Source organism: Abramis brama (assembly GCF_963993115.1).
Source record: "Abramis brama genome assembly, chromosome: 11".
Taxonomy (NCBI): Eukaryota; Metazoa; Chordata; class Actinopteri; order Cypriniformes; family Leuciscidae; genus Abramis; species Abramis brama.
The window spans coordinates 35,954,084-35,969,263 of NC_139973.1; the positions used below are offsets into that span (position 1 = coordinate 35,954,084).

The 15,180-nt window shown below is 38.0% G+C and overlaps 2 protein-coding genes across 5 annotated transcripts in view; both read right to left on the reverse strand.

The window, feature by feature from the left end:
- Positions 1-9,017, reverse strand: part of rin2b (Ras and Rab interactor 2b) — a 31,098-nt gene extending 22,081 nt beyond the window's left edge. Inside the window, exons 1-4 of one of the 4 annotated variants that reach the window (XM_084128975.1) lie at positions 8,880-9,017; positions 7,559-7,691; positions 6,784-6,864; positions 169-281 (exon numbers count right to left, since the gene is read on the reverse strand). In XM_084128975.1, the coding sequence (XP_083985101.1) occupies positions 169-281; positions 6,784-6,843 (173 nt within the window). In that variant the 5' untranslated portion in view covers positions 6,844-6,864; positions 7,559-7,691; positions 8,880-9,017. Of the gene's footprint in view, positions 1-168; positions 282-6,783; positions 6,865-7,486; positions 7,698-8,879 lie in introns of those variants that run through there. The other 3 variants (XM_084128976.1, XM_084128973.1, XM_084128974.1) reach the window with 3 other exon arrangements.
- A 692-nt stretch (positions 9,018-9,709) lies between these two features.
- dtd1 (D-aminoacyl-tRNA deacylase 1) lies at positions 9,710-15,082 on the reverse strand. The gene is made up of 6 exons (XM_084129072.1): positions 14,947-15,082; positions 14,568-14,658; positions 11,475-11,710; positions 10,506-10,603; positions 10,199-10,353; positions 9,710-9,998 (listed from the first exon to the last, which is right to left on the reverse strand). Exons 1-5 carry the CDS (start codon positions 14,987-14,989, stop codon positions 10,210-10,212), a joined length of 612 nt encoding a protein of 203 aa, XP_083985198.1. The 5' UTR covers positions 14,990-15,082; the 3' UTR covers positions 9,710-9,998; positions 10,199-10,209.
- Between the last annotated feature and the right edge of the window lie 98 nt (positions 15,083-15,180).

Consider the following 15,180-nt stretch of genomic DNA (forward strand, 5'->3'; position numbering starts at 1 on the left):
ATGTAATGACATTTTACAGTACATAAAATTAATAGATGTAAAAGCAATGCATCTATTAAGAGTACAGGTAATACAGGCACTGTTGCATTTAAATGTACTCCTATTTAGCTTATTATACAATGATGTTCTTAATGCAAAGGTCATCATGTGTACAGCATGTGTACTCACTCTACGAACATAGAAGTGTCTGGATCTCTGACTGGATCTCTGTCTTTTTCCTGCGTAGCATGAATCATTTGCTGCTCCAACGTACTCAGTGACAATGCAAACGCATCGACAAGCTGCACATGGATAAAAAAATAAAAGCCAAATCTTAGTTGTCCAAGCACCTAAACATTTTGGTGAATCTGCAGTGCCTTTTTAAAATCCACATGGGCAATATTGCTAAGCAATAATCTATGAAAGAGAGAAACTGACAGGAAAACTGAAGAGAACAGTGAAGAGAAGAAAAAAAACAGAAAGCTGGAAAATACTGTAAAAAAACAAGCTGAAAGAGGCTTATTTGTGACCAAAACAAGAGAAACAGCTTCAGACTAATCGGACATCCATCCACGAGCAGGAAGAAAGTTAGTCAGTTTCCTGTGTTCTTAATCTACTCTCCCGAACAGGAAATGGGATTTACCATGGCAACACAACCCAACCATCACAACCCAGTGTTGTAATGAACCATTAAGAAGTCCTGCATTTTCATTTACTCTGTGCAAGTGCTTATGTGATCATGTAGATATGTAAATAAACTACAAACTGAACTAAAAACATGATTAGCCAAAAGTTTTTTTTTCTTTTCTATGAGTTCTATGACAACCAAACGACAAGACAAATAGTTGAAAAGGGTAAAACGTGGTAAATTATCGGCAGGTTTAGTGGTTTCTGAGGTATTCTGGGTGGTTTATAATATGTTACTTTGTGGTATCTTTGCTGCTAGTTTGCCGGTAGTTGTTAAACTGGTCTCTGGGCCCTCCTGCAATGTAAGTCCATGGAATTTTTGGATGCATTTGATTGTCCAGTAAATATACCTTTTTGAAGTATAATAGCACATCTCGCCTAAACAAGGTGCATGATTTGAGGTAACATGCATGTTCATTGAACAAATGGAGCAGGACTTGATACGGTTCCCAAACTCTTTCTATATTATATACATTTGAATTTTCTGCATAGTTAAAACAACCATGTAGTTTATAGATAAACTATATAAAAAGCCATGCCTGGCAGGCTGTTAGTGGCATTCTAACCAAAACTACTTTCAAAGCAATGTTTCCAATATGCCACTATAGTGACTGTGCCAACTTCCTGGGCTTTTTAATGTTGACCTGCAATTTTGGATTAAATTGCGGGTCATTAAATGCAGATAAAAATAAATTCAAAAGACAACAACTCTTTCAGATGTATGTTATATTTCCTAGTGGTGATTAATTCATGGAGTGAATGTCATTAAATAAAATATATACTAGGTAAGATAAGCTTGAAGTGAGTGAGATGGAGGATGAGGACGGAACAGAGATTGCAAGTGTTTAGACTGAATGATAAGATTAAAAAAGCCCTGGGAGAAGAAGCAATGAAGGACTTATTAAGGAGAGAGAGAGAGAGAGAGAGAGAGAGAGAGAGAGAGAGAGAGAAAGATAGATGTACAGACACATCTATTATGGGATGCTTGAATGATTCTGTCTGGGCAGGAAGCCCTGCTGCAGCCCTACACACACACACACACACACACACACACACACACACACACACACACACACACACACACACACACACACACACACACACTGTCTGTCTATTGATTTTTACAAGGAACACCAGACAGCCAGTGAATGTACGCAGTGGAACAGAAAATGTTCTTATGGAGAATGGGGATATAATCCAAAAACAGTTCCTGCATGAGCGCATTGGATAATGAGAGTCTGTAGCCCCATCTGCGTGTCCTGCTCTTATTAAACTGTTACAGAAATGTTTTAAGCCACAAAGGAAAAACTGTGTTATACAGAAGCCCTGAACTACAATGTAAAAAAATAATTAAAAAATCCGTAAAAAAAGAAAAGAAAATCTAGCATTTCGAGAATAAAGTCGAAACATTATGAGATTAAAATCGAAACATTACGAGAATAAAGTCGTAATATTTTGAGAATAAAAGTTACGATAAGTCTTCCGTAGAAGTTTTTGTGTGTGTTTAGCCAGTGGCGTACCGCACATCTCTGAGGCCCCCCCGCAAAGAAGGCGACGGGGCCCCTCCCACCAGCAGTGATGCTATGCCTATCACTATCAGTGATGCGCGGGTCAATGTATAAACAACCCGCACCCGACCGACGTTTTAAACTAACCCGCCCGCAACTCGGACCGCAAAAAAAAGAAAAAGAAAATATTGTACCCGACCCGCTTCCTGACCCTCATTTTTTAAAAGTAGTAAATGCTCATCGTTGCGTCGTTGGGAAAAAAAAAGAATATAGCCTAGGCTATTCTAATTTTGTCAAGAATTATAAAAAATCGTCAATAAGCTCATAATTTGTAAATAGTCTAAATGTTTAGTTTTAACAACAGTTTTAAAAAGCTGGCTATGTCTATTTTGATGTTTCTGTGCAAGTTCAGCAGACAGTGAGGTTCGGGTTTGTTCCGAGCTCGTGAGCGGAGAGCTGAACCTATTCCGCTCCGCTCACTCATTCCGCAGGGTCGCTCGCTCAACCCAGAATGGCCTGCTGGTTCGAAAATATGTGGAATAAGGGCTACCTCTGACTAATTATTTTTTTTTTCTAGTCGACTAGTAGTTGTTCATTTAAGCCATTCGTGGACAAATAGCCCCTTTATATTAATTTAATTAGCCTACTTAAATAGGCTATAGCCTATGGATAATAAGCGTTATGACAGCACGCATAAAGCTTGCCACAAAGAACCGGTTAAAGTAATGATTATGAATGTGTCTAAATTAGCAAGGAGACATTTAATTGTTTAGTAATAAACTGGTGTTTTCTGTGTCGCTGCAAAGATGAAGTTGACAATTCGGACTCGCCATGAACGCCAGAGAGAAATGCACATTTCATTTGGATTACATAATCAGAGAGTAGCCTATTTATTTTGGTTTGAATATTTTCGTTTAAAAGTAGACAATTGATTGATAAAACATTGATCAAAATTAAGATACAATTTATACAAAACGAAAATCTTTTAAAAAGAGTTTTCAATAAAACAAAACGTCGTCAAAATCATGTTTTACCAAAAACAGCGCCGTTGCTAGGAGGGCGCCAGCGCCTCTGCCTCTCAGCGGCTCTGCCTCGCGAGTGGATGATGATAGCCCTGAAGACGCCTAGCAATGATAGCCTATACATTAGTGGTAGTATACCTTTAGTTAAGTTATACCTTAAGAGTCTTCGTAGCGCGCTAATAGACAATATTTTCGGAAAATGCAGCCCAGGTATGATGCGTAATGGAGATTCCAAAGCGCTCTTCTTTGGTCAGAACCATGGAGAGCGATCGCGGATAGGTCCGTCCTATGCACCGAAACTTTTAACAATGCAACATAATATTTAAAGAGCATCAAGCTATTAAAATCTATATTATGTATACGCACGCACAGATAATAACAGCTATATTAGTCAATATTTTTTTATTAAGTTAAGCAGTGATTGGATAACGTTTTTTATTTTTTTTATTTAACGTTTTTAATTTAAGGCCCACCCACAATTGGTCTGGCTTATCCAAAACTGAAATCCTGGCGCCGTGCCTGGTTGGTCGTGCCAGTTTTGTGGCTATCAAATGTGTAAATAGCATCGCAAGAAGTACACATGACAAAACCAGCACTTTGGTCATCATCTTTCATTATTTCGGCAAATGTCTCCCACACTCACACAGCTTCCACTCCCCAGTCTTCACCTTTTCTCTTGCCGCCTCCATCTCTACCTGCAGACTGAGCTCGTGCGTCATCATACTTCTTGCCAGTTATTCAGCCAATAAAGTGTAGGCCTATGTATTTCATTGAAAATAGTGTCTAGTAATATATAAATTACAAAGGTTTAATTGGCATCTTTATTTCAAACGACCCGACCGACCGCGACCCGAATATCATTAAAAATATTTTTGGATGACTCGTAACCGCGGGTGACCGCAGGCACCCGCTCATTTCGGATCAACCCGCGCATCACTGTAGGCTATAGTGTTAATGACAAGTCAAATGTAAGAGAAAATTGATTTTCCCTGATTGCTGTTTTAGAAAATTATTTAGCATTATTAAGAGTTTTTCACGTACTTTTTCAATCATTGCACTACCTTCACGCTTTGCGTGCCGTTTCTCCAGCATGACACGGCATTCTAAATTCATCTCAAATTCATTTGCCGCGTCTTGAGTTTTTCAAAGCAAAAACACGTTCTATCCTATGTGGTGTGTGAACGCCTTTTAGAAGGGCCTGGGCGGGGCCCTCCAAAGAGGCGGGGCCCCCACGCACCGCGGGGGCTGCGGGGGTGTCCGGTACGCCACTGTGTATAGCCCCTTTCACACAGCGCTTTGAACCCGGGAAATTGCCGGCAAATTGCCAGAGCGCCTTCTGTGTGAATGCAAACACTACCCGGGATTTATGTTGGGGACCTAGTAACATTGCCGTGTTCAGTCCCGGAACTCGCGCTGTGTGAACAAAAGCCGTAATAATGCCGTGTCGTAGTGATGACGCTGAAGCCAGGATCGTTCCCCAGCTGTGAAACGGTGCGTAATGCGCAAGTTTATGATCGAATCAGAGAAAAAATGCACAAGCGTGGTTTTTCGAGAGAGAAATCGCAGCTCATAAGCAAACTTAAGACGCTGATGAAACATTAAAGTCACATCGATGTCACATGTCTTTACGGGATTTTTATGGGTTGTGTGTGAACGCACTCTCTGATTCCGTAAAATCACTGGCAGTGTGAATGAACCAAAATCAAACGAACCCGGGTCAAATCCCGGGTCACTTTATCCGTGTATTTTCCGGAATCTCTGTGTGAAAGGGGCTTATGTGTGTAGCGTAGATTTATAAATTCAGAAACATGAATTAGGAGAAAAAAAATATTTTAGTGCATCAATGGAAAACATTTACTGTACATCTAAAGATCTTACATCATGATTTACTGCAGCCTTCTATTCAAGAGTGTGTAGTAATGAAGAAATAAGGCCAGGATCACTGTTACTATTACATGTGTTTTTGCTATGAGTGTAATCCTAAAGTTTATGCCTCAAATCATGCAGTTTGTTAAGGAGAAGTGTGTGTGACTAATTTTCTATGATTAGATTTGATGATTTTTACCAGTCAGACAGTAAAGCATGTACGCATGTCACGAGCACAACGCATGATGTAGTCAGCCGGATCCGGGCCGTATCCAGACCAGATGTAGGACCTGCACCTAGACACGACCACAGTGCATCCCTGTAGTGTCAGCAGAGATTGTGTCAACTAGACTCTCCCCTGCGAAGGCCTCATCGACACGACAGCCATCGGCACTAATCCTCAACAAACCCGTCTCCATACCGGCGTGACTCCGATCTTCAACCAGATGGAACTGGATAACATTCTGATTGTTCCAATCTGACTTCTGACCTATAATGCTGCCTGAATCATAATCATACACTGTTCGTTCATTGGCCAGAGGAGAACTGGCCCCCCCGACTGAGCCTGGTTTCTCCCAAGGTTTTTTTCCTCTCCATTCTGCCACCTGATGGAGTTTTGGTTCCTTGCCACTGTCGCCTTTTTCACCTTTGTTGCCATTGGGTTGGCTTGCTCAGTTGGGGACATTAAATTTAATATTCAACAATAATATTGATCTGCCTGCATTGACACTATTATACAAGAACTGAACTGAACTGGACGATGACATCACGGTGTCACGTGTGTGTCAGTGTCTGTTTGGACTTTCAGTCTGTGTTTTGATTTGTTCCTGTTTTCCTTTGTTCTTTTCCCGCCACTCCTTCGTTTCCATGGTTACTGTCATTATCAGTTCAGTTGTATCACCTGTTTAGTCATCATCGTCATCTGTATCACCTGTGTTCTGTTAATCAGTGTAATCTGTGTTTGTATTTAAGTTTGTAGTCTGTTCCATCAGTCTTCGTCTGTTCTCCGTTACATTTAGTGTGTGTTGCTACTTGTTCTGCTGTCCTGTGTTTTACTACATTAAACCTTAGTCTTTGGAATTATATCCTTGTCTCCGTCTGCCTTCTTGCAACCACCCGTGACACATGGTTTACTCCAGAGTGGATATATATATAAATTAACTAAATTAATAACTTGTTTAAAACAAAAATGAGACATCACTCAACTTATTTAAGCTGGACTGTGAAGCTATTTTCTTTTGGAAACAAACTTTTTTGCATTAAAACAAAATTAAAACATTTTGCATTCTGCTTTGAAACAATCTGTATTGTAAAAAGTGCTATATAAATAAATGTGACTTGACTTAAAGCAGGTTTAAAAAAAAAAAATCGAGAAAGGTAATCAATCAAATGATATTTATGGTCCAGATTAAGAGACCTGTGAGTGAGTACTTTTTATTTGGGCCAGTAAAAAACAACACCACCTAGGCTGTATCCGAAAACTACGAGGGAAGGCATCAAAGCACGTCCGAATCCAATGTTAGCTTCACTTCCTGTCTCCTGAGATACCTTCATCTGATCAATTGTTGAAGGCAGCATAGATGTAGAAACACTCAAACAACATTTTCTTTAAAAACATGCAAAAAAAACCAAGTCTCAAATGCTGTCCTTTATTAGTCAGGCTCCTGTTAAGTGCAGGTCTACATATGAACACACATTATAAAACACAGAATGGTCATTACCTGAAGAAAGCTGCCACTTCTGTCTATCCGACTGAGTTGTAAAGATGACTCCATCGCCATGTTACTCTTGTTGATTTAGTCCTGCAAGTCAAAGAAGGCATTAGGATCACTAAATAATGCGATATCTCTGATTTAACTGACTCTGGTATTCAGAATGACAGATGCATACATTCGTACTGTATTTGCCACGCTCTTGTCTCCCTTTTCATTCAGTCATACTCTGTAGGGGTTTTATTATTATAATGGATGAAAGATTTTGTCTGTGAGCCTGTATTTAGAGTCTAGAAGCTGTAATCATTTTCTCAAAGAATTTGTTACACACTGATGTCTGCCTGACATTTCTTGAATCTATTAAACACATATTTTCTAAAGCAATATTTGTTTAATTAGTTACACACTGATGTCACAAAGCAATATTTGTTTAATTAGTTACACACTGATGTCTGCCTGACATTTCTTGAATCTATTAAACACATATTTTCTAAAGCAATATTTGTTTAATTAGTTCACAGCACTGAGAAGTCCACAAAAAGTCGCATACACACACAAACAGGTGCAAACACAAGATCTTAAGCAGATCATTCCCTCAAAGCTGTTTAAAACACAATTTGCAGAAGTTATTCATGAGAACATACAGTGTGTGGCTAGTACAAACCCTGGATCTAACATGACAGTATAATGAAATTAACGAGATTACACTCACTCCAGTTCACCTTCAGATTTTCTGAACAGCTAATCGCAGATCAGGGAAGTTATCGTGATTATGAAAGCATACCTCTCGCTTTCTGAACTGCAGCTTCAATGGAACATTGTTGGGTTCTCCACACTGTTGATTCTGTCTTTAGGGACTTCCAAAGACTGGAAATAGTCTGAAGTGAAACTAGTGTGCATGTGAGTGTGAAACACAGCTGCAAACAGACAAAGACACATGTAAAGACATTGAGAGCGAAAGAGCAATAGAGGTTTTTAAAGAGTGCATAAAATTGTGGTTTGTCATATACACAACTCATCAGTCTCTCGACCAACTTTATGAAATATAAAAAGCACTTAAAGAGTTCCCTTGCGTGCTGGACACCACATGTTTCGTGAAAAAGGAAGCATGCATGTTAATTTATAATATATTATAAAATTATAAATAACAATAGTATATATCCCTAAAGGTCTGGACACTGAAAAAGTTGAGTTTTTTTTATAGTTTTTTTTACACATATTCCATTTCACACACCAACGACAATCCAATAAGAGGAATCTAAATCAATCTAGTTCCTATATCTATTGTAAGAACATAATTCTTAGTAACCCGAAACCACAGGAAAAACACGCATACATACACAGAAACATTTCTCAATAGGCAACAAGGTCTAAGGCTAAAAGTTTGTTTCTGCACAGGAGGGTGAATGCTCCACAGCTCTCTACCCTCATCCACCCTCTTTCTTTGTGCACAAACACATACATCTTCCAGTTTGTTCCTGTCACTACAGTATATGGACGCAGTTTGATGTGATATACTGTATGCATAAAACATCCTGACAGATGGACCACATCATTACACCAGTCCTCAATGCATGCTGGTGCGGTCAGGGGCTGGAGATACCACAAACTAACTAGAACCAGGATTACACATAGTTTAACTTTTTTGTAGACTAGTAAATATTTTATATATATCACACACATACACCCAAATACAAAATACTTTTAAGAAGTGGACAAAGTGGATACATTAATGTTTTTAGATTTGTGGAGTAAAAAGTATTGTTTCTATTTTTGTTAAGTGAAAATATAAAACAAGACCCTCAGGCTCAATAAATGTACAGTTAAATGTACAAACGTTAAATTTATGAACTAAATTAGCAAATTTATTTATCCATTTCCCTATTAACAACACATTGGCTGTTCACAACAGTTTAGAAAAAGAAAGAAATGAAATTAAAGTGTTGAAATAGAGAACTCGTGTGTGAATAAAACAGTTAAGTTACACAGCATAGCGTTTTAAACGGAAAACAAACAAGCCCAAGGCAAACTGAAATAATGCTGTTAACGCATTTAACAACTAATTACGCAATACTATGAAATATGAAAAATGATATTACACAGACCTGCTATGAGTGCTCCTCAGAAGACATTGGCTGTATGCTTCTAATAATGACAGTCCAGTGATTCTGCTACTATCCGAAAGTTTGACACGCGCGTCACATCCAATACTACATCACATCATCACAGCGCTGAGGTCACATGATCACATGACTGACGCTGCACGTAATTGGTGGCAAAGGCGTGTAAATAAGTTGACAGTATAATTGCTAAATATGGTAGATACATATGGGGGGAAACTAAAAAAAAACAAAAAAAAAAAACCTGTTAAACTTAATGCAACTTCTTTGATTGCTAAATATGCTGACACTAACTTACTACTAAAAATGTAGTCTTGAGCCCTGACTAATGTTCTTAAATGTTGCTCGACAACTTTTATAATCATAAGAAAACATGTACACTTAAAATAAATATAATTTAAAAGAAAATTACATTAAAGTATTATCCTTAACTTTGTTTTTATAATTATAAAATAAAATGTATTCATTCTAAATTAATCAAAGCTGTACAGATACACGTTTTCACGTTCAGGAATAATCCTAAAGTCCCATGCAAGCAGATTACCTCACAAAGCGCTTTTGTGCTTTGTTAGCTGGTCACTCTTTATAGATTCTAAACTCTTAAATTAGCTGTCCAGTTTCCTTTGACTGCCACCAGCTCTGTAGCGTCACCTGCAAAGCATTTTGAAGTAATGGAAAATATATTCATGAATAATGATTTAACTCTGTAGATCTAAACGAGAACTTAAAATAAGATGAAAATATGATTTATAAAAAGAACAACACTACTTTCCCAGTAATGTAATTAGCAAAAAAACAACACTCATTTTTCTTTTCCATTTTTATTAAAACATATCACAGATATGTATATTTTCAAATAAATTAGATGGTCTAGTAAATATTCAGGTATGTTCAAAGCTGTACTAAAATACTACTGATATGAGCCTGAGTCTTTTTTCTACTAGTAATTATGGAGCTGCCACTTGTTCTTGAGTTTATATACAATCCAAGTTTCAGAAGAAAATGCAACTGGGCACAATTTGAGAGAACAGTAATGAGCCGGAGAGTCTCAGCGGGATGAGAGATGTCCCTGAAGACAGCAGCATTCCCCTGGGAAATCTGGATCTGCAAGTGGCAAAAAACAAAGAAATACAATGAACAGACTGCGCTATTTGGTGTCAATCTCCACCGAGCTCGATTCATTTCAACAAAAATAGAAAGAATTAACTCATTGACAACTCATTTACTGAATTATAGGAAATAAGAGATAGATAGATAGATAGATAGATAGATAGATAGATAGATAGATAGATATTTCAGTTTACGGTGAGGTACTCTACGGCTCCCGCTCAGAGGACACGTCTCCGTCGGCTCCGCTGCTGGCGCTGGGATCAGCTTTAGAGCGCAGCGCTGCCTTCTCAGAGGGGCCTTTTGACCGGCTTTTTTCTTTTCGCTGCTGTTGCTTCTCTTGTTTGTACAGCTGAGGCATGAAAAAGGGTAGAGGTAAACTGTTTTATGGGTCCATACAGTCCCAAAATAAGTCATGCAGTACTAAGAACTGATAAAGAATTTACAGTTTGTCAAGAAGATAATATTAAGGCATCCATTGCAGCACAAATCAGAGCTAGATACCTGTTTAGGGTCTGTAGGGCCAGTAGGAGACTCCAGCTGAATGGTCACGGGTCCGTCATTCTGAATAAGTACCTGCATTTTAGCACCAAACTGCCCATCTACAAGACAAAGCTGCTTGGTTTCCAACCTTTTTACTAACAGAAACTGGGAGTGTTGATGTATTAATTAACAGAAATCAATTTTGGGATTCCAGAAATTTCAAAAACTGTGTGTATATATATATATATATATATATATATATATATATATATATATATATATATATAAATAAAACACTACTTATTGACAATACAGTTATTACACTAGTTATTGAGGAGGGTAAGTGGTGTATTAAATATTTTGAATGTTTTTAATTTTTAGCATTTTCAATTAAGTTAGATTGTTTTAATAGATTAAAATGTATTAGGGTTATTATTGTTAAGTTAACTAACACTAAAATTAATATATATATAAAAAAATCATTTCTCTTAACTGACAAAGTTCATTAAAAAAAACTAAATAGCAATATTACAAAAAAGACAAAAAGTAGATAAAAATGACAAAAATTGCAAAAGCACAACAAAATGACTACAAATTAAACTTAATTTAGCACTTTTAATGATTAATACAATTATTAAATCAATTAATTATTTAATTATCTATTAATTTATTATTAAAGTAATTAAAGTAATAAATAACCACTACTCTAGCGGTCATTTACTACATAGTAAGTTTGAGTTAGTTTGATTAATTATTTAGTGACTAATAGTATTAAAGGAATAGTTCATTTTTCATAATTTACTCACCCCAAAACAGTTGAAAAATTCTTCAAAATATCTTCAGTAGAAAAGGGTCAAACAGGATTGGAATGACATGAGAGTAAAAATGTCATTTTTGTGTGAACTATCCCTTTAATGCAGCAACAACCTTAAACAAGCTAATCTTAATCAGAAGAATGAAATCTTCAGGGTTTAGCTGGTCTAGCCTCACCTTTGATGAGTTCTGGTTTATACGTTTCCCTCATCTGCTCCAGCATGCGGTTGTAGAAGGGCTGAGCCAGGTCAGCTGGCATGGCGGAGTGGAAGTCAGGCTTATTTGCCTTGAGGATACACTGCAGAGTGAACTGACTCACACACAACACCTCCAGCCCTCCGTCCATCACGCTGCGGCTCCAGGCACGGCCGTTCTCATCCTCAAACAGACGCAGGTTAAGAATCTTACGCACCCTGATGAACAACATCATACTGATCAGACGTACATATTTGACATTCCCTGGTCACTGTAGGCTAAAATGGCAAAGAGCAGCATGAACATTCCTTGAAACATCTTTAAGGAAATACATTTGAAAAACAGGGTGAAATAATGACTACAGAAAATTCATTTTTGACTCAACTGTTCCTTTAAGGCCACAATGGCACTACATTTACACATTTCTATGTTTGTCCCTCAGGAGGAGAGTAAAGAAGTGCATTTACTCGAGCATTATTTTGGGGTTTGTACTTTACTACTCAGTACAGACACAAATTGTAATCAACTAATCAGCAGCAAATCAGCATATTAGAATGATTTCTGAAGGATCATGTGACACTGAATGATGCTGAAAATTAAGCTTTACCATCACAGGAATAAATTACATTTTAAAATATGAAAATAGAACATTTATTTGAAATTTCAAATATACTGTACTGTTTTTGATCAAATAAATGCAGCCTTGGTGAGCATAAGAGACTAAAATGTTCAAAAAATCTTTTAAAAAATCTAACTCATCCCAAACGTTTCAACAATAGAGTTAACTATATTTTTAACTTTCATTCTTTTTGTTTGATTTAGGCTTTCAAAGTACTTTTTTTTTCAGGTTATCGTGACTTAAAGGGTTAGCTCACCCAAAATTGAAAATTCTGTCATCATTTACTCACCCTCATGTCGTTCCAAACCCGTAAGACTTTCGTTCATCTTCGGAACACAAATGAAGATCTTTTTGATGAAATCTGAGAGCTTTCTGTCCCTCCATTGACAGCTACGCAACTACCACTTTCTTTGACGCTTCAAAAAGTTCATATAGAGATCGTAAAACTAATCCATATGAACTGAGTGGCTTAGTCCAAATTTTCTGAAGAGACACGATCGCTTTATATCAGGGCCGGAGTGGGGCCACTTTTCAGCCCGGGAGTTTCAGGCCCAAGACCGGCCCTCTTTTTCCATGGTGGAATTCCAAATTAGCACTTTTTCCAAATTGGATAAATGAAGCAACAGTTCAGCTCTTACCATTGTGTAGTTTTTATTAATAACATGGTTCAACAAATAATGTAAAGGTTAAATAATAATTCACTTAAGCTAAGAAGTTAGCAAAAAAATGTTCCACTGTTCCACAAGGATAGGTTGATAAAGAAAGAAAGAAAGAAAGAAAGAAAGAAAGAAAGAAAGAAAGAAAGAATTTGAAATGTATCCCACTCTTCCACAAAGAGGCATATTAAACTAATGTTTACAGATTTATTTGTATTCAAAAATATTCAAAAATAATGCTTTTTTAATAAAAAAAACGTGATACCTAATGACATTTGAGGTTATTAAAACAGTAAGTCCCGCCCATCTGGCAGGACTGCCAAAAATAAAAGTGTTCGAGCGAGCAAAAGCAGGAGATCAAGAGCGTGGGGAATAATCATGCGCGCGGGCTTGTATTGCGTGCAGAGGAGATGTCATGCGCGCGCGAAGGGTTTGAATGAGCTCACGAGTTCCCGTTTCCTCGCTTGTAGATCTGTTATCCTCTCGCGAATGTCATTTACTGCGCGCGCCAAGCATCAGTTGTGCGCTCCGTTAATTTTGTCATTGATTTTCCGCCATAGGGCCGGCCCAGCTATCGGTAGGCGCCGGCGGTGCCGCGGTAGCCTACCTGAGAAAACGTTTTGGAAAAGACGGGCTATGGACCCAACCAACTCTATGGGAGGGGAGGGGAGAACTCCCTCTCATGGTACAACCCATGCAGAGGCTGCGCGCTGCGGTGTCACAATGCGGAACGTGTGTAGCCTAATGTAACTAACGTGACAAATGTAAAAATAAAAAAATAAAAAAATAAATATCCTCGACCGGCCCAAAAGTGAAGCGGCCCACCGGGAATTCTCCCGATTCTCCCGATTACCCACCCCGGGCCTGCTTTATATGATGAACAGATTGAATTTAGGCTTTTATTCCCATATAAACATTCATCAACTCTCACATCAGTTGTGGTAAACAGAAGCTCATGCATGTTCGCTTGACGTGCGAGAACCAACAAGGTTCATTCTCGTGTTACGCAGCACGTTTGAGCTTCTGTTTACGTTCGCTGATCAATGTTTATATGTGAACTAAAGTCTAAATTTAATCTGTTCATCATATAAAGCGATCCAGTCTCTTCAGAAAATTTGGACTAAACCGCTCAATTCATATGGATTAGTTTTACAATCTCTTTTTGAAGAGTCAGAGTGGTAGTTGCGTAGCTGTCAATGGAGGGACAGAAAACTCTCAGATTTCAGCAAAAAGAACTTCATTTGTGCTCCGAAGATAAAATAAAGTCTTACGGGTTTGGAACGACATTAGGGTGAGTAAATTATGACAGAGCTTTCATTTTAGGGTGAACTATCCCTTAAATCTTTCCTCTTTTTGTAAATTTTACTGAGCTTACATGTCTTGTCAATCAAATTACACTCCCCACTGAACTTTTGGTTTATGGTAATTTGTCCTAGTGACGTTGTATTAGCAACAACCACCATCTTTGCCCTGAAGCTTTTACAGTGTATTAATGGATGCTGTGCTGAACTCAACACAGGTGTCAATCAAAAACAAACAACAATAGTCGAAAATCTATAAAATCAGTTGTGAAACAATTTCAGGTAACACGTGTCAGGACAAAAGTGTCAGTGTAACATCTTTGGGATACAGCACAAAAATCAAATTACACTTTTCCAGGATATACCACTTACTAAATCAATCCTACAGCCCTTATGAATGAAATCTGAGCTCTATCTCAAATAGATCTGCAATTTATTCATTAGTATGTACTGTATTATCTTAGATATGAACTCATTTTGACCAGACATTAGTACTTACATGTAGTCAACATCTCTCTGTGTGTCCTCCACTGAGATGCCCAGTAAGACACACAGTCCTCTGCCTATGGAGCTGATCTGCTCCTCCCCAACTGTTTCATAAAGTGCATGGATGACGTCATCGTACAGTAAAGTCAAAGCAACACGAGCTGTGTTATATTTAGTGCTAATCTGAACAGTTTTATCTAATGCGTAGATTTCAATGCCTGTGTATAGTTGTTATTAAGTTATTAATGTGAAGGGGGGCACATTACTGACAGCATTGTGTTGTACATACTACGCCGCATTCAGTTTCATTTCAATTAATTAACCGAAAATATTACAAGGAGCGCCCAGCTGACAACGGCATTCGCTACGAAATTAGGAACTTTGTGCCGTACCTGTTACGCTTGCCTTCGTTACTCTTTGAATGGTCGCCTTCATTGTTTTGGTTTCCAATCATGTGTAACACTCGAACACTTTGATCTTCCGGTTTCTACGAAGCCCCGCCCATGTGTGCGGCCGCGCGCATTGACGCGTCTGCCCCCTTGTGGACTAAAAGCGCAATGCCTTATATTATTTCAGATATTCAGGCGTTTGACAAGCATTTAGCATTAATTCCATTTAAAAATCCT